The following is a 22,894-nucleotide window of genomic DNA, read 5'->3' as shown; positions in this document are numbered from 1 at the left end:
GGGGGGAAATGCTAAACATTTGGGATCGTCTTATACACATATAGTGCTGGGATGGGACGGGTGATTGGTGGGTGCCTCGAGCAGGAGATTGTCAGTGGCGTTTGGAGGGGGGGGAATGATGGCTGCGGCAAGGTCTGTTTGTGACTTGCTGCTGCGGCAGCCGGTCGTGCGATTGTTGGCTGCTGGCTTCGTGGATGCATGCGATTGGCAGCGGTGGTTTGGCGGGTGAGCAATTGTCAGCCCCCCCCCAAAAAAGCTCAATAACTGTGGGCAATCTCTCCCCAAAAAAGCTCAATAACTCTGGGCAATCTTCCCCCATTTCCTCAATTTTGAGCTCCCCAAAATAGGGGTTGTGTTATACACAGGGGTGTGTTATACATGAAAAAAAACAGTATATCAATGGGGAGCTGCCTACTAAATAAGGGCAGAAAATATTTCAATAGATGACTTAATGAGTTAACAAATAGTTTAAGATACAATTAAACAGTGATAGAATGAAATGACTGATTGATTAATTGAATGAAATGATACAATTAAAAATGACTGGTTTTTCTAAGTTTTTAGCAGTTCTTGTAAGCTGTCTTGAGTCCCGTCAGGGAAAAAGCCATGGTAAAGGTAAATATATAATAATTATCTTCAAAGAAGGGTTGTAGCTCTCTCTACCAAGGCAGGGCATGTGGTGGTGGGGGGGGGGGAGAGACAGCTATATTGGGGGGAAAGCTCCTATTGGCCAGTAACGCACATGAAGAACTTGGATACATTTACTTAAGAACGTGTTGCTATCAGTCTTCCCAAAAGCACTGGATTAAGTGGATGGGATTGGGAAAGACTAATAGCTGAAACAGACTTCCAAAGCTAAGCAGGATGCGTTATGGTTTCAAAATGGATGGGGGAACCACATGTTGAGATTCCTGCATTGCAGCGGGTAGGAATTGAACTGGTCAATCCTTGAGCCCCCCCCCTCTAACCCTACAGTTCTACGATTGATTCTATGCACCTGTTCAGTATAAGGCAGCTTCCCTAGTCCCTGCGACTTCTCCCCTACTTACGCTGCATTCGCACAGACATTGACAAAGAGGCAGTCTGGGGACACATGGTGGCGATACAGCCAAAGGGCAGAGCCAAGGAGCGGGACGTGGGGCTCAGCGCTCAGAAGAAGAATTCTGTCCACCTGGCGTGGGAGAAGTGAGAAGCAAGCAAGCAGGAGTCAGGGACTTGCAGGAAAACAGGACCCTCAACCAGAAGCCCAAAGCAAATGTTAATCTCCTGAGCGCATGGCTAATCCTCACAGGGCCTTCCCCATTAACCGGCAGCGTTCACTGGTGAACTGAAATTAAATCATTCAGCAGCTGCGCTCTGCAAAACCATGGAAAGCTCGGAGGAGTTGGGACCCCCAGACCGAGGCTCTCTGTTCCCAAAGGAGATTCACAGATCTGCCTAACGCTACCCTAGAATAGCATCCTCTATGGTTCATTGCTTGCATCAGGGCCACACCACCCCCTCGCTGTCACTGCCCAAAGGGTCATCATTGTACAGCCCGGCACGCTGCTTCCAAAAGAGGACAGCCTTGAGGAGGCTCACTGCATGCACAAGGGCAATGGCTGTTGCTGTTTGGCCTCATCATTCCTTAAGTCAGAGGTGGGCTGCCCTCTCAAAACTGTTCATAAATCTTTAGAGCCCCCACCTTCTACCATTTATACAGGCTGCCAACAACATAGTTCTCTGGGCACATCACAAGTGACAGAAGAAAAAAGCAGAGCTTTAAAATGCAAAAAAAACAAAACCCAAAAGGGGCTCCTCCTTTCGAAGGAAGGATATAAATTTGATCAATAAACGGAAGTGTAACGCTTTTTTTAACCCACAGAGAGAAATGTAAGTCCTGATATGAAGAGGATCCCAAATTATTTTTAAATGCCAAGGTCAATAAATGGGTCTTCACCTGGCACTAAAAGCACACACTAATGTCTGGTGTGGTACAAGGTAGCTTCAGACGCAATCATTTAAAAGGCACCCTTCATTAAAGTGGGCACATGTTTTATTATATATGTTATAAAAATTGCAAATGGCAGGCTCCATCCAAGAAGATTCATTTGCTGGCAATACTAAAAGCTTTGTATTGTTGCCTGGAAGAGATACTGTGCATTACGGTCTCAATGTGCGTCACCTTTCAGGGATTTTCGCTCTGAAAGGCGGCATATACTCATTTGAAATAAACGAATTCCAACACTGTGTTTGCTGTAACAAATATAAAAAGGGAAGGTAAAGGGACCCCTGACGATTAGGTCCAGTCGTGACCGACTCTGGGGTTGCGCGCTCGTCTTATTGGCCGAGGGAGCCGGCGTATAGCTTCCAGGTCATGTGGCCAGCATGACAAAGCCGCTTCTGGCGAACCAGAACAGCACACGGAAACGCCGTTTACCTTCCCACTGGAGCGGTTCCTATTTATCTACTTGCATTTTGACGTGCTTTCGCACTGCTAGGTTGGCAAGAGCTGGGACTGAGCAATGGGAGCTCACCCCATCACAGGGATTCGAACCGCTGACCTTCTGATCAGCAAGCCCTAGGCTCAGTGGTTTAACTCACAGCGCCACCTGGGTCCCGATGTAACAAATATAAGTACCGCTTAAAAAGGAAATGAAGGAGTGCTTTATTGAGTCGTACTCAAATTCAAATCAATTACCATGTTTCTCATATTTTAAGGCATCCCTAAAAAATAAGGCATGGCAGGATTTTCAAGATCTGGCGAAATATAAGGCATACCCCGAAAATAAGACATGCTGGTACGGTATGGCAGGGCACGCCGTGCCTGTTAGCATTTTCACCCCTCCCAATGTGAGAATCAGAAAGTCTCCAGAGAGAGAAGTGGGCGGGAACTGTTCCTTCACTCAATTGCCTTCCTGACTCAGCTAATTTAGTAAGGCGTGGTATTGCTATATTGCTCTGTAGCTGTTGTGAGTATTCTGGCTCTCTGTTATGCTGTGTGTTTGTAGTGAGAGCTGTTTGTATCAGCCTATGTATATATTTTGTAAATAGCTTGAAATAATAAAGAGGATTAAAAACCTCTGCCGCACATCCATTGTTTATTGAAGCAGGAGGTGCTCCAGTCGTCCTGTTAGCCCAGTTGGGGCAGAAGAGGGACTGAAGACGTGGATATAACCTCATAAAACTATCAGTGCCAAGTCCCAACCCAGCGGGACCCGGCAAGGGCAGCAGCGCGCGCTTTGCGGAGCCCCGACTGGCGGTAACCAGCAAAAGCAGCAGCCCGCCGCCGGCTTGGAGCTCGGCAAAGCGCGCGCTCTGTTGGAGCTCCATGCCGGCGGCGGGCTGCTGCCTTTGCTGGTTCCCGCTCAGTCGGGGCTCGGCAAAGCGCGCGCTTTGCGGAGCCCCGACTGGCGGAAACCAGGAAAAGCAGCAGCCCGCCGGCGGCTTGGAGCTCGGCAAAGCGCGCGCTCTGTTGGAGCTCCATGCCGGCGGCGGGCTGCTGCCTTTGCTGGTTCCCGCTCAGTCGGGGCCGGCAAAGCGCGCGCTTTGTGGAGCCCCGACTGGTGGGAACCAGCAAAGGCAGCAGCCCGCCGCCGGCATGGAGCTCGGCAAAGCGCGCGCTCTGTTGGAGTTCCTGCCGGCGGCGGGCTGCTGCCTTTGCTGGTTCCCGCTCAGTCAGGGACCTGAGCGCGCGCTTTGCCCTACCCTTCAAGTGGGCCGAGGCTGAAGCGGACGGCTTTCCCAGCCGCGCTTCGTCCCAGCAGGGACCGGCAGAAGTTTGCGCTCGCATGGATGACAGCGAGCTGGTGGAAAATGCTGCGCTTAGCTGCCGGGCTCTTGGGGGCTGCCCTCGCTGTCATTCAAGAAAGGCACAGCCCTTCTTTGGGGCCCGAGCAGTTGCGGCGCCAGCCTCGCTCCTTCTCTTCTGAGCCGGCGCCCGGAGCGGAGGCCAACAACCTCTTCTGGATAATTCAACCTCTTCTGGATAAGTCTCTTCTTTCCCGCCCTTTTCTGTGAGGGGAAAACTCCTCCGTTGGTTTTTTCCCCTGGGGGGGTACTAGGTCCATGGGGCGGTGAAGTCCTCCCCCCACTCTGAACACGTCAGGAAGGCTGAGAGCTGTTATTTTACTACGGTAAAAGTTAAACAGTAAAACAGACACGCAACAAGTAGCCAACGAGGGGCGGGGCGGGGTAGTTTTGCCGAGCTCCAACGGAGCGTGCGCTGCTGCCTTTGCCGGCTCGAGCTCCAAGTCGGCGGCGGGCTGCTGCCTTTGCTGGTTCCCGCTCAGTCGGGGCTCAGCAAAAAATAAGACACCCCCGAAAATAAGCCATAGGCTTATTTTCTTGAGTTAAAATTAATATAAGACATGTCTTAAAATATGAGAAACACGGTAGCTAACCCCTTCCTTTCATTCTTAAGGTAGCCACCCAAATAAAGAGGCTGTGGTCCATTAATTCATCCACAGTGCAAGCCCAGAGACTCACCATTTGGCGGCGAGCGATGAGGTCCATGATGACGTCTCTGACTCTGTGATCCTCTTCGTAGGTGTAGTATTCACCCTAGAGGTGGAAGCAAACAAGACAGGCACAGTGAGTTCGGTGCAGAAAGCCCCAGATTCAAGCTTCAGCATCTCTGGGTAGGGTTGGGAGAGAGACCCGCCCTCCCCCCATCTGAAATCCTAGAGAGCTGTTGCCAGTCACTACTGTGGACAACCTGAGCTAGATGGAATAATGGTCCGGAGCTCAGTGTTCAGCGTAGCTTCTTGGGATCCTGAGGCAAGGCCTGTTTGGCCTAGAGCAGCGGGCAAGCCTTTCTTGTGAGAAAAGGGAAACCAAATTGAAAAAGACTCACACACAGGAAACACTGCAAGCCCTAAACTCCCATGTTGTTGTATAATTTGGGAGGGGGGGGGATAAAAACATACATTGCAAAACCAGCACAGACAGAGTGCTTTTTGAGGGCTCCTGTGCACATTTTTTAAAAAAAATGATTTAAAAGTACGTGCATTGTGTCCCTCCCTCCCAATAAAAATGAAGACACTTGACACATGTGATAGATTAAAATGGGCGAAAAGGCCACAACTTTATTGGTTACGGATGTCGAGCGGTATTGGCTTAGGCATTGGACCCTAACCATCTACGTCCGACTCCAACCTGTGTGTTGGAAGTCCGGGAAGAGTTAACCACCAGTAAGGAGCCCCAGTGATGTACATCAACCAAAACTCCTCCTGTGATCACTGTTAGGGGCGTGCCTTATGGCCCTAACCTCCCTAGGTTTCGGACCAGACCACGCCCCCGGAATCCTTTAACGGAATACTCCTCCATTTGCAGGGCAGGTGATGGCACTACCTGCCCTCCTCAGTTCTAACGCAATTTCCAATGCCTACCGCCAAAACCAATAGTTGTGACGAATTGTTATGAGGTAGGTGAAAAAACCCCTTGGCTAGCCCAAGTGGGAAAAGTCCTACCAGGCCCCCTGGCCAACCAAGGCGACCAGTTCATAGCAAGGTCAAAGCTAGCCTAAAGGGTGGGTGGGCAGGTGAATCGATGCAGCTGGTGAGCAGGGAGAAAGAGAGCGGGTTCCCGCCCTATGCCTGCTTATAGAAAGCAGGACATGCCCCCCCCCCGGCTGACCAGATTGGTCGGCCCTCTACTGATGCAGGCAGGAACCCTCCAATCGCTCAGGGGCTGAGCTCTCACCCCCTGCGCATGTGTTCGGGTCATGACGCTCACAACACCACTTCCGACGCAGGCGCGGAAGTGGTTTTGTCTCTATTTTCAGGTCATAGTTCCTTTTCTACATATCAAGCACATTCAATGTGAGACATTAATGTTGTAGATAGTATAAGGTTGGGGAAGAAAAGGGGGGGGAGAAGAGTTGACTAAACTTTCCGTTGTGTCAGAGGGTCACCCTTGGCCAACCTTTCACACACTGCATGAAAGCAGTCGGCGTGTCCGAAACAAAAAACAGGTGTACGGGCACACACAGACAGAGAGAGACACTGCCCTCTTTCTCAGCTAATTTGCGTCTATTTTTTCTTTTTTAAATGTTGTTCAGGTGGTGGCATTTTGCCCAGGGGGTGAGAAACAAAACAACGAAAAAGGGAAGCTGTAACAGGAGTTTGTAACCCCTCCTTTAAAAAAAAAAAATGGAACACTTCCTCTTTGCAAGCTCAGAACTCAGCTCCATTTTAAATTTATCCCTTGTGATCTGGGTTGCAAAGTTCGCAAAGAACATGCCCTTAATAAGCTGAAAATGCCAGGTAAGTATGGAAAGGGCTAGGGAGATGTGACTGATTCTCTCCCATATCATTATTTGCTTAATCCTATTTGGCATGAGCCGGCAGCAGCTCAGTGGCAGAACACCTGCTTGGCATGCAGAAGGTCCCAGGTTCCACCCTGGGCTCTCCCAGAAGAATTAGGAGATAGCCCTCTCTGAACTATATCTGCCAATCAGCAGGTGGATCAATGGGCTGACTCTGCTTCCTATCTTCCTCATCTGTTATGATTCAGAACCTGCCCGGGGCAGGGGGAAGGAAGAGGAATAAGTCACACCCTTGGACCAGGAAAACGAATTCCACACAGACCCCAATTCCAGGTCTTACCAAATCCCGCAGAGTTTGCACATCCGTCAGCACAGAGCCCATCATGGCAGCAGGCCTGAATTCTTGTCCTTCGTGGCTGAAGAGAATCTGGGCTTCCTCCGACGCAAAATGCACCATGGAGCCTAACAGTTTGGCCACATCCAGCTTCTAGAGGAGAGACAGCAAGTCTTTCCTTTAAAAAAATACGTATGCAAAGCTCCAGTCCCTTTGAAGGCCACCCTTATGGCTAGAGAAGCAGTCGCCTCAACATGCCCAATCTTTGTTTGGCTCTAATGTGGAAAGAGCCAAGCCGCTTCCAGAAGATCTATTCACTGAGCATCCACACCGATTTGATTCTGGGGAGTTTAGACGATGTCTTGTCAAGCAACTAAGGAGCACTTATTCCATACTTCCCTTGTCACACAAGGATTTCGGGGAGGGGTAAGGGGAGCCAAGCAGGTCAGCAAGAGTCCAAAGCTACTTTAATTGCACATGACTGAATCCCACCTAAAAACAGCTGCAGTCTGGAAGCAATCCTCAATTATCCTAGATATAACTATATCTGCCAGAGGCAAGCTCAAATCACCAGTGGATTTCCCAGGAAGAAATTTCAGGAGGCTGTTTTACATGTTATTATCTTGCAATTTCCAGACACAGGTTTTAAAACTAAGGGAATGGCAGGAACCATCTTGCTGCAGAAACTCGCATCTGAGCTGGTGTTGTGTGAAAAATAAGAAGATTTTCGGCCTACCAAGCTGAAATTTCTCTTTTACTGACTAGAGGATTTTATTACTCATCATCCAATGTTACCTTTTCCTCTACAGCAGGTGTTTCATTTATTATTATTATTATTATTATTATTTACTTTTATTGATTAACAACAACAAAAAGTGCAAACTTAACAACTGAGGTTGACAGCTGTTTTAAAAATTAGGTTGTAAGCCAGCATCTGCATTTATTTTTAAGTCAAACAGAGGGGGTACAAATACTAAAATAATAAAAAGTTGAAGATTAAATGAATCAAACATACAGTTCCTGCAAACAACTGGTACATTTTGCTGGTTGTAAAGCGGGGGCATGGGCAGTGGCGAACGGTGCCACTTGGCTGCCCGGGGCGTCACCCCCTGGGGCCGGGGCGTAGCTCCGCAGCGTGCATGCGTTGTGATGTCACAACACACGCGCCAGGACGGACTGCACAGTCTGGGTTGGCGCTGCTGCTCTGCTCGGCCAGTGCGCTCTGCTTCTTCCTGCTCGGGCGGAGGAGGCCAGCCAGAATGGAGCTAGGGGCAACCCGCCCCCTTCGCTTCTCCCTTGCTAGGCGCCTGGCCATGGGTGGGGTTGTTGTCATATTAATAGGGCAGGAAGTTGAAGTACAAGAAGCCCCATCAGTATTGGCATCCTGCAGGCTGCTGAAGACACACCTGTTCAGCCAAGCACTTGCCCAAACTTGGGATTCCTTCTTGTTTTACCTGATTTGTCACGCTTTTAAACTAGTTTATTTACACATTTTAAACTAAAGATGTTTTAATGCTCTGATGAATTGTTTTTATGTATTTCAATCAGGTATGGGTTTTAGGACTGATTTTACATTTGTAAACTGCTTAGAAGCGGCATATAAATGAATTCAACAGTGGATCCGAAGCCAATGACAGAGTCAGCTAGTTAAAGGTTTGCCCTCCCTCCTGAGTTCTACAAGGGCAATACAGAGAACTTGGGAAGAAGGTGGCAGCCAGTGACACCCTCTGGACTGATTGTAAGGAAGGAAATAGACAGGTGGGGGCCAAGCAAGGTTGGCGAGGAAGTAGCCCATTCACCCTGATGCAGCTCCTATTATGGAACAAGTCAATAGGGAAGGGAAAACAGAGAGAAAGGTTGCTTTTAAAATGAACAAACCGTAAGCGGTTTGGAGGCCTGTCCAGTGTCATCCTGCCTGTTGGTGCTGGGGCAGCAGAGATCCTGGGCCTTCACGTAGGGCTGAAACATGTCTGAGTTTGTTATCAGGATGAGGGTGCGGCCAGGGATGGGGGGCAGATTGTGCCGAACGGCAATGTGGATTGCTTTCTCCAGAGCCTCCTGGTAACGCTGCAGGAGGGCGTGGCTGCAGCGAATCTCTCTGTAAAGGAAGACAAACGGAACCAATGAATATACACATGCCAGTCAACACCTGTGCCACTGCTGCAATGATGGAAGCCTCCCCTGTAGTGTTTTGCAGCAAAGGGAGATGTAGTGTTTATGTTTTTATTTTAAAAAGTAGGTGGAATATACAAACAACCTTGAATAAAAAGACAATAGCTATGGCACAATGCTCTTCTCTCCAAGTACCCTGCTATATCAGACCTCACACCCACATCTATTCCAGCATCCTGTACTCACTGTGGCTGATCAGATGCCCGCTGGGTGGTTAAGTCCAGTCAAAGGCGACTATAGGGTTGTGGCGCTCATCTCACTTTCAAGCCAAGGGAGCCGGAGTTTGTCCACAGACAGCTTTCCGGGTCATGTGGCCAGCATGACTAAACTGCTTCTGGCACAACAGAACACTGTGACAGAAGCCGGAGCGCACGGAAATGCCATTTACCTTCCTCCTGCAGCGGTATCTATTTATCTACTTGCACTGGCGTGCTTTCAAACTGCTAGGTTGGCAAGCCCAAGAGGCACTCACAAAGGCACTCTCCCCTCCTGTAATTCCCAAGCGTCTCGGAAGCATCTGATTGGCTGCTGTTGGCCGAACAGGATGCTGGGCGAGAGTGAACTTTCGCCTCCTTGTGGAAGCACGTACTTCCCCTCTTGCTTCCTTGCACGTCTGATGTGAACAGTCCGTCTCTCACTTCTCACCACACAGCCAGCACCATCGCTAACCTGGTCTTGAGGAGTTTCCTCTTCTCACGCTTCACCATACTGAAGATAACAGGGATCTCCAGACAGCCACGCAGACTTCGGCGTGTCCAAGAATGCGATGACCCCCTGTAGGAGATGCTCAGCCCATGTCGCTGTACGATCCTTAGGATGATGTCCTTGTTGCTAGGGAAGGGGGTCTCTGTAGGGCAGGGGGAAAAGAGAGGGGGGAGGGAAGGTGTTTATCCCAGCCAGCAACTCCCAGCCCACCTGGCTCCCTTCAAAGGCTGCTGCAAATTTGTTTCACCTACAGAAAACCTAGCTGCCCCTGCTGCCATACTACCTCACTCAGGTGCTTTGAAAGTCACCCAGCCAAACTCCATCAATCCCTTTTGCCATTCTCACTTTCATAGACACCCCCTCCCCATCATCAACCTTCCCTCTGTTGTTGTTTTTTAGATCACCGACACCTGAGGCCAGCAGTGAATGAATCCATTTCATATCTAGGGTGGGGAACCTTATTCAGGCTGATGGACAGTCCCCCTCCACAAGGGGCAGAGTAGTCCAATGCGGCCCTCACCAACATTTCACACACAGAGCCCTCGCACTGCCCTCCAAAAGCCAGATAAGCAAGTTGCTAGGCTCTGGGAAGAAGGTGTGAGGGCTCTAGGCCCCTACCAGAGTCTGCTGCTTCACTTATCCAGCTTTGGGAAGGCAGCACAAGGGCTGAAGGGGCATCCAATTTGGGGCTCGCTTTCTCCCACCAGTGCAACAAGGCAGGGTGCAGGCCATGGGTTCCATTGCGGACAGCTTGGTAAGTAAAGCTGAACTGCCCTGTTACGGAGCCTACATGCCAGTGGCCCCTGGGGCCAGAGGCAGAAGCGGGAGGAGCAATGGATAGGACCATTACTTTTGTACTGCAAGCTACATGACAGCCATGCAGAAGTCAGATGTTCACACACACAAGCACATACACCTCCTGGGCAAGGCAAGAGGTAGCAACACAGGCACATTCCAGTCAGGCAAATGCACTCAAGGTGAGTGTGGGACCCTCTAGTGCATCTTGGGTGGTGCACAGGCCTTACCCTTCTCTCTGAGGTCATTTTCCAGATCTTTCAGGACCTTGAAGGCTGAAAGGAACCGGAAAGGGAGCTGCCTGCTGCGGATGACGGATTCCTGGGAGGGGAAGAAAAATGTCAGCAGGAGAAGCAAGGGCAGTGGGGGTGGGAATTGAACAGACTAAATCAGGCATAGGCAACATTGGCTCTCTAGATGTTTTGGAACTACAACTCCCATGATCCCTGACCACTGGCCCTGTTAGCTAGGGATCATGGGAGTTGTAGTTCCTAAGCATCTGGAGAGCCAAGGTTGCCTATGCCTGGATTAAATCAATGCACTGAGCATTAAAGTTGCTATTACAACCGAGGTACTGGAAATTAAGGTTGTCCATCAGGGGCAGATTTTGCTGCCGTGCCAACAGTTCCCCCCCCCCAAAAAAATACTTTACTTTTCTCCCATAGGTGCAAATGGAAGCCATGCTCTTGTTGCAATACAAGACCAGTCAAAGGGCCAAGGCAAAGTAAGAAAAAGCACTCAGACACAGAGCTCTGAAGCACAAACCTGTGTCTAGAAACACAGCAGAAAAAGGATGAGAGCCTTGAGATTCAGGTGGCAAGTGACCTCTCTCTAGGAAAGAACCTGGAGAGTTTAACCCCGTAATCCTGGGTTAGAGAGGCAAATCCCCTGACCTTCCTATGCTGCTGTTGAGGGACGTGGGTGGCACTGTGGGTTAAGCCACAGAGCCTAGGGCTTGCCGATCAGAAAGTCGGCGGTTCCAATCCCCGCGACGGGGTGAGCTCCCGTTGCTTGGTCCCAGCTCCTGCCCACCTAGCAGTTCGAAAGCACGTCAAAGTGCAAGTAGATAAATAGGAACCGCTACAGCGGAAAGGTAAACGGCATTTCCATGTGCTGCTCTGGTTCGCCAGAAGCGGCTTTGTCATGCTGACCACATGACCTGGAAGCTGTACGCCGGCTCTCTTGGCCAATAATGCGAGATGAGCACCGCAACCCCAGAGTCGGTCACGACTGGACCTAATGGTCAGGGGTCCCTTTACCTTTATGCTGCTGTTGCAAATAAATAAAAGCTGTACGAGGGCCTCACCTTGTCCTCCAGGCGCTTCAGCAGCCGCATGTGGTGTCGATCGCTCACGCCAGCCCGTAAGATGTTGCGCAGATTCCGCAGCATGGCCATGAAAGGCAGCTTCCCTGCATCTGCGAAAGGTCAACAGAAGAAGCTTGGAAGGGATTCAAAACTTTGGGCCGAAGCCAGAACTCTGCACCAACACAAGAATAATTTTGAGGCTTGCAGGCAGCACATCCCCTCCCACTCATGCTGAAGCTGCCTAGAGCCTAGTTAACATTCGAGATTCAGATCAGAAGGTTCCTCAATTTTGAAAACAAGCCAAAGTTTTCACATTGTGGAAGGCATGCTCATTCTACAGGCAGAATCCTAGTGGTCTGATGGTAAGGAGGAACACAATGTGCTTATTTAGAGCAGCTGTACCTTGCTGTTCAACCAAAATGGCTTTCAGAACAGCATATAAAGTAATCAAGGATGAGCAAAAGGAAAAAAAACAGACAAAGAGGAATAAAGCAAACAGCTGTTGATTCTCAAAAGTAATTCTGTATCATGACCAGCTGGAACAGAAGCAACTGAGGGTCCGGGGGAAGCCGGATGAAGCTGGTCAGCTCAGCAGACCCAACTGAACTGAGTCCTGCTTCTCCCACTGCTACAGAAACGCATATCAGTGAACAAAACAATTGTTTTCTTCACTCGCCACAGATGTGAACTGGGATATTGCGGCACTTTTCAGCAGATGGGGAAACCACCACTACAAAAATCAACTTCACTCTCACACCTACCAATCAGCTCTTCCCAGGCCTTGGCCTTGTTCCCCAATTGGCTGAGGTCCCGCTCCCAGGTTTGAGGCTTCGGCAGCCTCATGCGAGTGCCAGCAAGGCTGGAGTCCCAGGGCCCAGGGAGGCGACTTCGCGAGAAGGCGGGCAAATCCGAGGGGTACCTGGAGAGTTCGAGCAAGAGGAGGAGATTTAGGGCGGGGGTGGGCCCACAGGTGAATCATGGCCCAGGTGGATCACCTCCTAGTACGTGCTGGTTGCTAGAATTCTTGCAAAATGATCTGTTAGCTCAACCATGAAATTTAACAGGGTAGGTGGGTTTTTCAAACCAAGGTTGATTTTCTAATTGCCATGCATGCCTCTGCTTCCACTGCAAGCCTGACACAGCTCTGGGGCTCATCTAGGATGCAGTTCAACAACCAGCTGAAGCATTCCATCAGCTGACCCCCTCCAAGGGCCAATCGCTGCCTACCAGGCGCTATAAGAGCCCCATCTTCGGAACCTGCCGTCCAGTCCAAGCAACATGCTTCCTTTTGGTCCGACCGAGTTCAGTGGCAGAGCATCCCTTTTAACATTCAGAAGGTCAACAAGTTCAACCCCTGGCATCTCCAGATAGAATTGGAAAGAAACTCCTGCCCGAAAGATTCCACAGTTCAGAATCCGAAAGGCTACCATTGGCCAGGAGGAGGGGGAATTCAATGCTATGCAGGAAAGCCTCACCTGCGTCCCAGGAGACTCATAACAAGCTGGGCCGGCTCAGAGATGTGAAGGCGCTGTATCAAAGCCTTCAGAGAGAAGAGGTCCTTGGGGGCTGCGGGACGCATCTTTTCTTTTTTCAACTCCTCTTCAAACTGGTGAGAATCAATTGACAAGAGGACTAAGAAATCTCAAAAGCCACTTTGCGTCTTCAGAGAAGTTTTGAAAGGGGCTCCCCACAGCCCTTTCCTTGAAGACAGGAGACCTCAACGTAACACTTCAGCGTTTCCTAGCCCTCAGCTATACACAATTAGAGACTTTAGTGTTAGGAAAGGAATGTGGTACCCAGGACAACACTTTCCTCTGCTCTCCCAGGTATGTCTTACCTTTGTCTGGAGTAATCTGGCTTTTTTTGCAAATAATTTGTTCCGACCAGGCCAATGCTCTTCCCAGTCAGAAGCTCTTGGCTCTTGCTGAGGAAACAAAATGAACAAGCATTAGCCACATAGATAAACACTGGTGCAGGGCTACTAGGCCAACTTCACATCACAAATACACCTGGTGCTACAGATATGCCCCAATAGGGAAAAGTATGGGGTCTGTATTTTACAGTTTCTGGCGCTCAAAGCTCACAAAGCAAAAGATAAATACCCGATTGGAGTCTCCACCCAAAAAAAGAAAAAGAAAAAAAGTACAGGGGAACAAGACATTTCTGTACATTTTTCCAGCACAATAGTTTGTCACACTCCACAAAGTTTTTTCCCCATGACTGATCTTACACAGGAGCAGCTATAGACCAGGCACATCCAACAGTTAGATCATGTTCTACCGGTGGATCTCTGGACCTCTGTGGTAGATCACTGGCTCCCCCAAAGAAGCTCAACAACTTTGGCTCCCCTAAAAAAGCTCTCTTTTTTTGCCCCACCCCCCCCAAAAAACAGGGCTTTCCTCCTCTCCAAAAAAGCTCAACAACTTTGACCTGAACCCCCCAAAAGGGGGTAGATTACTGCCAGTTTTAAACTCTGTAAGTACAGTGGTACCTCGACTTACGAAGGCAATCCGTTCCACGGCGCTCTTCGGAAGTCGAAACCTTCAGAAGTCAAAGCGCCCATTTTGCGCATGCGCAAAGCGTGATTTTGCGCTTTGTGCATGTGCAAACCGTGTGCACCGCTTCTGTGCATGCGCAGAATGCACATACGGTGAAAATACTTCCGGATTAGCGGACTTCAGAAGTCGAAACCTTCAGAAGTCGAGGCATTTGTACGTCGAGGTACCACTGTAGATCACAGTCTCTTGGGAGTTGGCCACCCCTGCTATAGACTAGTTATTTCCAAAACAAAGCAAAACCCATATTTAGCCCTATAGCCACTTCCTGACCCTGGGCTCAAAACCCATTCAGCCCAGTGATGCAGGCTCTGTCCCCCCCCCCCAACTCTGTCCCTCACGCTAAGAGTATTCTCTGCTGCAGAAACTTTCCTCCAAACTATTAAAATGTTTTTGAACACTCCGTGGTATCACAGCAAGTCAGCTCATGTTTAGCCTATATTGGAAAGCACAAAGAAGATCAGGAACTCTGAAATCAAAAGACCCACCTTCCTGGGTTTTGGGCGACGTTTTTTCTTCCCCTTGCTCTTGCGGTTATTGTATTTGGCCAATTGGTATGCATCGAACTGCCGGAACTTATCGGCCATTGCAGCGCGAAGACAGCAAGGCATTGGAGCCAGAGCTTTTCCTTCCCCTGCTAGGCCCTGCATGCAAGAGAAAAATAATAGCACCGTGTGATCACAAGGGTGAGAAACAGTTCTGCATCCTGGATTACCACTGGAACGCTCTGCTAAAGGATTTTGTGCGGTCGTTCTCTCCTTACCTGAAAGAGTTTGGCCACCTCCTTCCAGTCAGAGGGGAGCTGCACAGTGTGGCAGAAATACCGTCGCAGATGTGGGCGGCAGGGCATAAGGCGGGCAGAGAGCGCCAGGAGAAAATTGGCCGTACTGCGGATATTCAGTTCCTGGCGAGTGTACAGGGCAACCTGTCATTGAGGGAGAGAGAAATTGCACAGAAAAGTACGTCAAGGGAGGTTTCTAGAGATGTTGAAGTGAATATGAGGACACCACCACACAAAGATGAGGCAGCTGGTCTAGACATTTTCCTAGAAAGGTGGACCTCATTTGTATCCTGTGTTTGTCAGACCTCCCGGGTTCTGTAGGTTGAACTCCAAACACAAGAAGGACAACAGCATAACTATTGTGCCAAACCCGACATAGAGCACCATCGTTTTTGTTGGGCAGGCAACTGCACCCAGCAATTCCAGGTTAGCACTGAAAGCTCCAATGCAGATAATGCTCTTAGCACAGATTCCACGCTTTTGGAGATGCAAGTTTCTAGCCCTCTGTGATCACACGATAGAAGGAACAAAAGCAAAATGACACAATTCGATATGAGGATTCTTTTTTTGCTGTCCTTTAATTTCCTCATTCCTTCTGCAGCTCAAGATCTTTCAAGGACCAGTTCCCACCTCCCACCTGGAGAGAGTTTCAGAACCAGTCTATTTTAATTTGTTACAACCAGATAATTTGCCAAGGACAATGGCAGCTTCTGGAAAGGAACAGCATCCCAGAGCTTAGGAAAGAAGATCCATCTACCTCCAGGGAAGAGCTCTAGAGAAATGAAATGAACTCTGCAAAATTTCTTTTAACATTCCCAGAGTTCCCTGGGGGAAAAGATTGTTTAACTGATTGTTTAAATGATTATACAAGAAAAAGTTGGAATATTGATGTCATAGAGATGAATCATGTTTTTAAAAGTTGTATTTTATAACAATTTGGAAGCTGTTTATTTGGGGATTAAATTGGACTCGGGAAGGTTGGGACAGGGAAGTCAGAATTGGTTATAATCAAGTGATATTAATTAGATTGAGTATTTTTCTCTTTTTTCTTTTCTTTTTTGTCCTGTGTTTTTTATTTTATTTTTTGTCATTTTTGTTTTTTGCAATTATTGGCGATGTAAAATTTGTTTATTCTGTATTTCAAAAAATCTTTCAATAAATATATTTTTTTGGGGGGGAGAGATTGTTTAACTGCTCTGGGAATTGTAGCTCTGCGAGGGCAAGAGAAGCTTCCAATCAATTTTCAACACACTTAACAAACCAGAGTTCCCAAGATTCTTCGGGGGAAGCCACTGCTGTTTACAGTGGTGAGATGATGCTTTAAATGCAAGGCATAGATGTGGCCTAACAACATTTAGGAAAACTGCTTCATGCCACTCTGAGCCTAGGGGGGCAGAACAGGACATAAAAACACACAATAAAATAAAGAGTCAACATAAAAAGGACACGAAAGATACTAGCGTACAGATAAAAAGAGCCACGTCCTTCTGCACTTTAATTTGCATTTATCCTTATGCAATAATTTAGGTACTTTATTGGAAGAAATTATCCCACTTGCGATTCTCAACAATTGGCACTCAGTCACATTGCCACCAACAAAATAACTGCCAGTCCACTATATAATTGGCAATATCCTCAGTTGGGAAAGATGGAGGGCACAAGGAGAAGGGGATGACAGAGGACAAGATGGTTGGACAGTGCTCTCGAAGCTACCAACATGAGTCTGACCAAACTGCAGGAGACAGTGGAAGACAGGAGTGCCTGGCGTGCTCTGGTCCATGGGGTCATGAAGAGTCAGACACGACTAAATGACTAAACAACAACATCCTCAGTTTTGTTTTGTTTTTAGAGAAATAATTATTATGACATTTAGCAACAAGAGTGCCATCAGCACTTGGGGAATTCAATGGCATTCATGAAAACAATCTAGGTAAATATTAAACACACATCAAGAACAGGCAAGCTTTTCTTTCCGGCCCAATGATTGCACCGCAATGCCTCTCTTGTGACTTTTTGGGTGCAACCCCCAGAAATCCAGGCTCCCGGTTAACTGCCCCCTCGTACCTTGAGAATGAATTCAGGATCGTGCTCTGCTAGGCTCTCACACACTTGCGTCAATGCCTGCTGAAGTTCACCAGGAGGATTTCCAAACTTCGGCCCTTCCACCAGCGAACAGCAGGCCAGGCTCAACAACATCAACTAAAAAGGGGGGGAGGGGTTAGAGGAGAAAACCTTAGGAAGCCTCTTGTGGGAGTTTCCTTCACATTTCAAGGTTCTAGTCCAGTGGACACAACCCACTCTTAAGCTTCTAAGAATCCATGATTGGAGCTGGATGAAAAGCTGGAAGCTCTGGCTTCACCTAGGGCTAGATTTAGGGGCAGGTGACTGCCTTGGGCATCAGGCTTGGTGGGTGGGTTCTGGTTCCAGTTTGCCCATTCCAAGAAGCCCCTATCAACTCAGCAGTTGAGATGGAAACCTAATACTAACAGCAAATCTTCACCTCTACATCTAGGAACACTCGGCTGTATGGCTCATGTTGTATTGTGTGCACTATTTTCCAGTGCCCATCCAAAAGCAACAACCCAGAACCACTGGGTTCCTACTAGGAACAAGCCAGTTTGTCCATTTCAGTTCCTCTTGTTTCTCCAAACTCGGCTCCCAAAATCAGTTTTCAAGTTAAGAAAAAACCCTCATGAAAGTAATAAATAATAATAATAATAATAATAATAATAATAATTTATTTATTTATACCCCACCCTCCCCAGTCAAAACCAGGCTCAGGGCAGCTAACACCAATAAAATTATAATAAAACATAAAAAGCAATTAATTAAAATACAATATTAAAATTTAAAATGCAGCCTCATTTAAAGTAGTCCATAAATCCAAACCATGAGGGAGGAAAAGACAGGGGTCAGACTAAGTCCAACCCAAAGGCCAGGCCCTGTGGAAAGATGACAAATCCCGCAGGGCCCTGGTCTCCTGTGAAAGAGTGTTACACCAAGTTGGGGCCAATACTGAAAAGGCCCTGGGCCCTAGTAGAGGCCAATGTAGCCACTTTATGGCTCGGGATCTCCAGAATATTGTTGTTTGTGGACCTTAAGGTCCTCTGTGGGGCATACCAGGAGAGGCAGTCCTGTAGGTACGAGGGTCCCAAGCCGCATATACATTTCAGTGCAAATTTCTCCTAATATACACCTGCCTGTATACCGTACACTTTTGGGGGGGCAAAGCAATTATTTCCATACGCAAACTGCATTCCGCGTTCATTTCATAAATATTTGCAGTTTTATGCAACTTTACCCTATTACAGTATAGTGGAACCTCGGTTTATGAACACCTCGGTTTATGAATTTTCGGTTTATGAACACCGCGGACCCATCTGGAACGGATTAATCCACTTTCCATTACTTTCAATGGGAAAGTTCGCTTCAGTTTATGAACGCTTCAGTTTAAGTACCCTGCGGACCGTCTGGAACAGATTAATCCACTTTCCATTACTTTCAATGGGAAAGTTCGCTTCCGTTTATGAACGCTTCAGTTTATGAACAGACTTCCGGAACCAATTGTGTTCATAAACCGAGGTACCACTGTATATGCTTTTTTCCCATATACTGTTGTGTGCACTCCAATCTCTGAGTGGTGGAGAGACTCCAGGAGTGGCCTCTGCTTTCCTGGGGTTTAGATCCCTTGAAATGAAGGTCAATGGAAACTGCAGTGTCTTTGGGATATTTCGGTTTTATTAACACAACCCAAGCATAGGATGGAGGGGATCAACACAGCATTAACACCGCAGCAGATCTATCTTTCCCGTTACATTTCCAGGGAAGTTGCAAACTCAGTTTTGGATCCAACAGAGAACAAAACATGCCTCTATCTCTCCAGCATCAGCAAAACACTTTCTGTCTCTCTCTCTCACACACACACACACTTTCACATTCATTCATTCACACACACACACACACACACACACACATTTGACCTATTCTTCGCCATCCCAGAATGACCCGACATCCAGCCAAGCATGGCGGAAGAAGGCCCACCCATTTGTCTCCATAGCAACAGACCTCACTCTTTAAGAAGCAGGTGAGGAGTAAAATTAGCCGAGTTGCCACAAAGGAGCTAGTCTGACTGGTTCCGCAAGTTACCTCCGATAGATTCTAACACCAGATACACAAAACCACAGGTTTGGAAGGGTCCTATGCTCATCCAGACTGACACCCAACCCATAATCTGTCACTTGGCCAGAGAACTGTACTTCAAAATTTGGAGCAATGTGAACTTAGAAAGAAAAAGACAGTATTCCAGCTCACATGGAACTTTGGAAATTGCAAAACAGGCAATTTGTATTTCATTCCAATGTCTCCCCAGCCCCTAGTTCCTACCAGCACAACACCTCTCACCTTTTGATCTTTCACTTGCTGCTCTTTGCTCTCCACAGGCAGCTCATCAGCCCCAAAATCGTCCTCTTCCGACTGCACTTTCAGGTCATCTTTGGGCAAAGTCAGAACGTAATCTGGGATCACGTCAACAGCTACTCTCTCATCGCTTTTCTCCTGCAGGGGAAGAAACCCCACTTTCCCTTAGTCAAAACTGCAACCACTCTACAAGCTTCATCCAATATTCATTTTCCAAATGTCTTTTACCAGTGAGTATGGAAGCACCAGCAAAATTCTCAGGCACAAGACCTGTGCAAATGCTTCATCTGAAACTCCTGAAAACAAAAAAAGCATCCACAACCAGGAAAGTTAAAAAAAAGCATCCACAACCAGGAAAGTTGTGGCCACATCTAGCTATACTCCTCAGATGTAGTTTGTAAATTAATAATAATAATTTATTATGTATACCTTGCCCATCTGGCTGGTTTTCCCCAGCCACTCTGGGAGGCTTCCAACAAAATATTAAAATACAATAGTCCTTCAGATATTAAAAGCTTCCCTAAACAGGGCTGCCTTCAGAAATCTCCTAAAAGTCTGGTAGTTGTTTTTTCCTTTGACATCTGGTGGGAGGGTGTTCCACAGGACAGGCGCCACTACCAAGAACCCTTCACCCAAGTAAAAATAGCAATGAACATGGGTGGGCTATGACTGAGGATTCCCCCTCCAGCTCAGGGATGGGGAACCTGTGACCCTGCAGATGTTTTCGGACTTCAAATCCCATCAACCCCGGCAAACAATCAGGGATGATGGGATTTGTAGTCCAGTGGAGGGCCACTGCTTCGGCTGCTTGCCCAAATTTATGGAAGGAAAACTCTTTTTTAAAATTCAGGTTTTCCTAATTGCCTAGATGTGTTTCCCCTCTGCTATAAAACTTTCCTCCATTCCCTTTGCCATCCAACCCAAGCTTCTCCAGCTCGCCAAAGTTACTGTTGCTGAAACCTCTCTCACACAATATCCTGTTGCCACAACAATACTCCAGCAACCGGGCCCAGGCTCTATAGGCCCCTTGCCTAACTGAAGTCTTACTTGCAACTGTGGCTCTTCCAGTTTGGTGCTTGGTCCAAAAGCCTCATCCTGGGCTCTGTAACCCGCTGGCAACCCCAAGGATGTTGAGGTAGTTTCCTGATGGTCCTGTCGGCGAGACAACTGCACATCCAAAGGCTTTGATAAAGCAACAGAGGTGGGAATAGGGCGCAGCAGGCGAGCCCTGGATTCCTCCAGCCCCTGAACAGCCAAGTTGGCAGGCTGCTTCAGAAGAGAATTCTCCAAGCAGAGCAGCCTTGGTTCAGAGAAGGCAGAATACGACACAAGCTTCTTCGCGTCAGATGCTGCAGGCTGCCTTGCCTGGAGTAGGGAACGATAAAGGAGCAATTAGTGGCAGGGATGAGGGTGTTCATGCAGTACCACCCACAAGTGTATATACAGTGTGTGCAAAACACTTGGCTACGTGAATCTGCAAGTGTACACTCTTTCGCACAAACACATGTACCTATATAGAGACAGCCTGCACCCGTGTTCAGCGTAACACATGAAAAAGCCTAACGCCAAGTAGGATCCCATTCGCCTTTACATCTGCCATACAACTCCGACTTCCCTTGGCTGGAGACAGAACACTGGGGAAGGAAAGGAGGTATAGCAGCAGCGGCACACCGGCCTGCAGAGCAGATCTACACATTCAGGTGTAGCACAGAGGGCCTATTTCCTGGTACTACGCTACTTCTGAAATGTTGGAACGCTCTCCCTGCATCAAAATCTCCCCGCCCACAGTAGGGATGTGCAGGAACAGAACTGTTCCCACGACACCCACCCATCTGGGAGCACCCAAAGGGGGGAAATGGGGGGGGGGAACACCCAGCTACGTTTGAATCAACTCCTGGTGACGCCTTGTGGCTTCCGTTTCTGAGCACACCTAAGAATAAGCGTTTTGTTTAAAAAGCTGCCTTTCTAGCATGGTCACAAAACAGTATTTCCCAGGATTCTTTGGGTGGGTGGGGTTTGACCATTAACCCCATCATGGATCAGACATGCATCCAAATAAATGATCTCTTGTTAAATAATAATTATTATTGGTGGTGGTGGTGGTGTTATTGCTACTAGCCTTACCACAGCCATGCTTACCTGTGTCTGCTCAAGGACTGAGCCAAGCCATTTGAAATCCAGAGCATTTGGCGTTGTCAAGGAGCCTGCCACGACCTGGCTCTGGGTACGGAGAGGCTTCAGCGAGGCTAGCCATGAAGCAGACGGGGCAATGGGCTGCAACAGTCGGGCCTGGACTTCCTCCAGCTTTGGAAGGGTGAGAGAAGCATGAAGCAAGGGCTTCTCCCCAAAGAGAGAGGCAGAGGGATCCATGGACTTCACTGGGAAGGCCGCTGGGTGCTTGGCCGTCTGCAAAGAGAAAGAATAGACTTTGGTACTCAACACGAACAAGCCCTATGCAGATTTGAGACCAGGATACCTGAAAGAGCATCTCATCCCTTATAAAACCAGCTGAATGCTACACTCTTAATGTATTTTTAATCTTTTGCTGGAAGCCGCTCAGAATGGTTGGGGAAACCCAGCCAGATGGGCAGGGTATAAATAATAAAATTATTATTATTATTATTATTATTATTATTATTATTATTACTCCTCTGCAGGAGGAGGCTGTGCTGCACATTCCATCTCCTCAGGAGGATCAGCTCCACACTATGTCATAATCGGGCCTTTGGTGTGGTGGCACCTATTTGTCGGGAAACACACACACCTGCCGCAGCCATTATTTATTAGACAGGAACTCTATTGTATTTAAAATAGTTTCTTTTTTAACCAGTTGTCTTAAGTGGAGATCTTCGGGCCACTCAGTACCCATATTGGATTTGTAATTGTTTTCATGGCTTTGCCATTCCAGGCGATGCCTTCAGAATACTTATAGAGGGGTGTAAAAATACTTGCAGAACTGCATCTCTGTGGTGCTCAATAAGCAGAAGATATTTATCATTGTTTATTATACAGTGGTACCTCGGTTTACAAACACAATTGGTTCCAGAAGTCTGTACTTAACCTGAAACATACTTAACCTGAAGCGAACTTTCCCATTGAAAGTAATGGAAAGGGGATTAATCCGTTCCAGACGGGTCCGTGGAGTACTTAAACTGAAAATACTCAAACCGAGGTGTACTTAAACCGAGGTATGACTGTACTGTTCTTTGTGTTCTTAACCAAGGGAAAGTTTATTTTGAATTTGTTAACCAGGATACCCAATGGAGATGATCAAGCAAAATCATATATTTGCTGTGTGACTCTTCAACAGATTTGTGTCTGATAAGAGTGGCAAGATTTGCAGTGGCTGCTCGAAGGTTTTTATTAAAAGGCTGGCTGGTCACCTAATCAAGGCTGCTGTTGCAGTGGAATACCTGCATGGGCTAAGACGACCACTGTGGTCCCTTCCCAATTCCTGGGTTTCTACCTTTGTACCTTCACGTTGCACATAGCACCTAGAAAGCTTCCTGCAAATCAGCTGCACAAGTTAATGAATAAACTAGGCATCCTTTACTGTGATTTTAACATGCTGGTGTTTTAATGA

At 47.8% G+C, this 22,894-nt stretch overlaps 1 protein-coding gene across 5 annotated transcripts in view; it reads right to left on the bottom strand.

The window, feature by feature from the left end:
* Positions 1-22,894, bottom strand: part of TEP1 (telomerase associated protein 1) — a 62,411-nt gene that overhangs the window by 37,790 nt on the left and 1,727 nt on the right. For all 5 annotated transcript variants that reach the window (XM_035134664.3, XM_035134662.3, XM_060281797.2 and 2 more), the window contains exons 2-17: positions 21,451-21,717; positions 20,359-20,676; positions 19,297-19,449; positions 16,960-17,094; positions 14,878-15,039; positions 14,603-14,758; positions 13,397-13,483; positions 13,035-13,165; positions 12,321-12,478; positions 11,560-11,669; positions 10,484-10,574; positions 9,423-9,600; positions 8,460-8,679; positions 6,588-6,734; positions 4,468-4,542; positions 1,050-1,171 (exon numbers count right to left, since the gene is read on the bottom strand). In XM_035134664.3, coding sequence (XP_034990555.3) covers positions 1,050-1,171; positions 4,468-4,542; positions 6,588-6,734; positions 8,460-8,679; positions 9,423-9,600; positions 10,484-10,574; positions 11,560-11,669; positions 12,321-12,478; positions 13,035-13,165; positions 13,397-13,483; positions 14,603-14,758; positions 14,878-15,039; positions 16,960-17,094; positions 19,297-19,449; positions 20,359-20,676; positions 21,451-21,681 — 2,474 coding nt within the window. In that variant the 5' untranslated portion in view covers positions 21,682-21,717. The remainder of the gene's footprint in view (positions 1-1,049; positions 1,172-4,467; positions 4,543-6,587; positions 6,735-8,459; positions 8,680-9,422; positions 9,601-10,483; positions 10,575-11,559; positions 11,670-12,320; positions 12,479-13,034; positions 13,166-13,396; positions 13,484-14,602; positions 14,759-14,877; positions 15,040-16,959; positions 17,095-19,296; positions 19,450-20,358; positions 20,677-21,450; positions 21,718-22,894) is intronic.

This window comes from Zootoca vivipara, chromosome 12, assembly GCF_965207765.1.
Source record: "Zootoca vivipara chromosome 12, rZooViv2.hap1.1, whole genome shotgun sequence".
Classification (NCBI taxonomy): Eukaryota; Metazoa; Chordata; class Lepidosauria; order Squamata; family Lacertidae; genus Zootoca; species Zootoca vivipara.
Note: the sequence above shows the minus strand (reverse complement) of the source record. Positions and strands in the feature narration are given on the sequence as shown.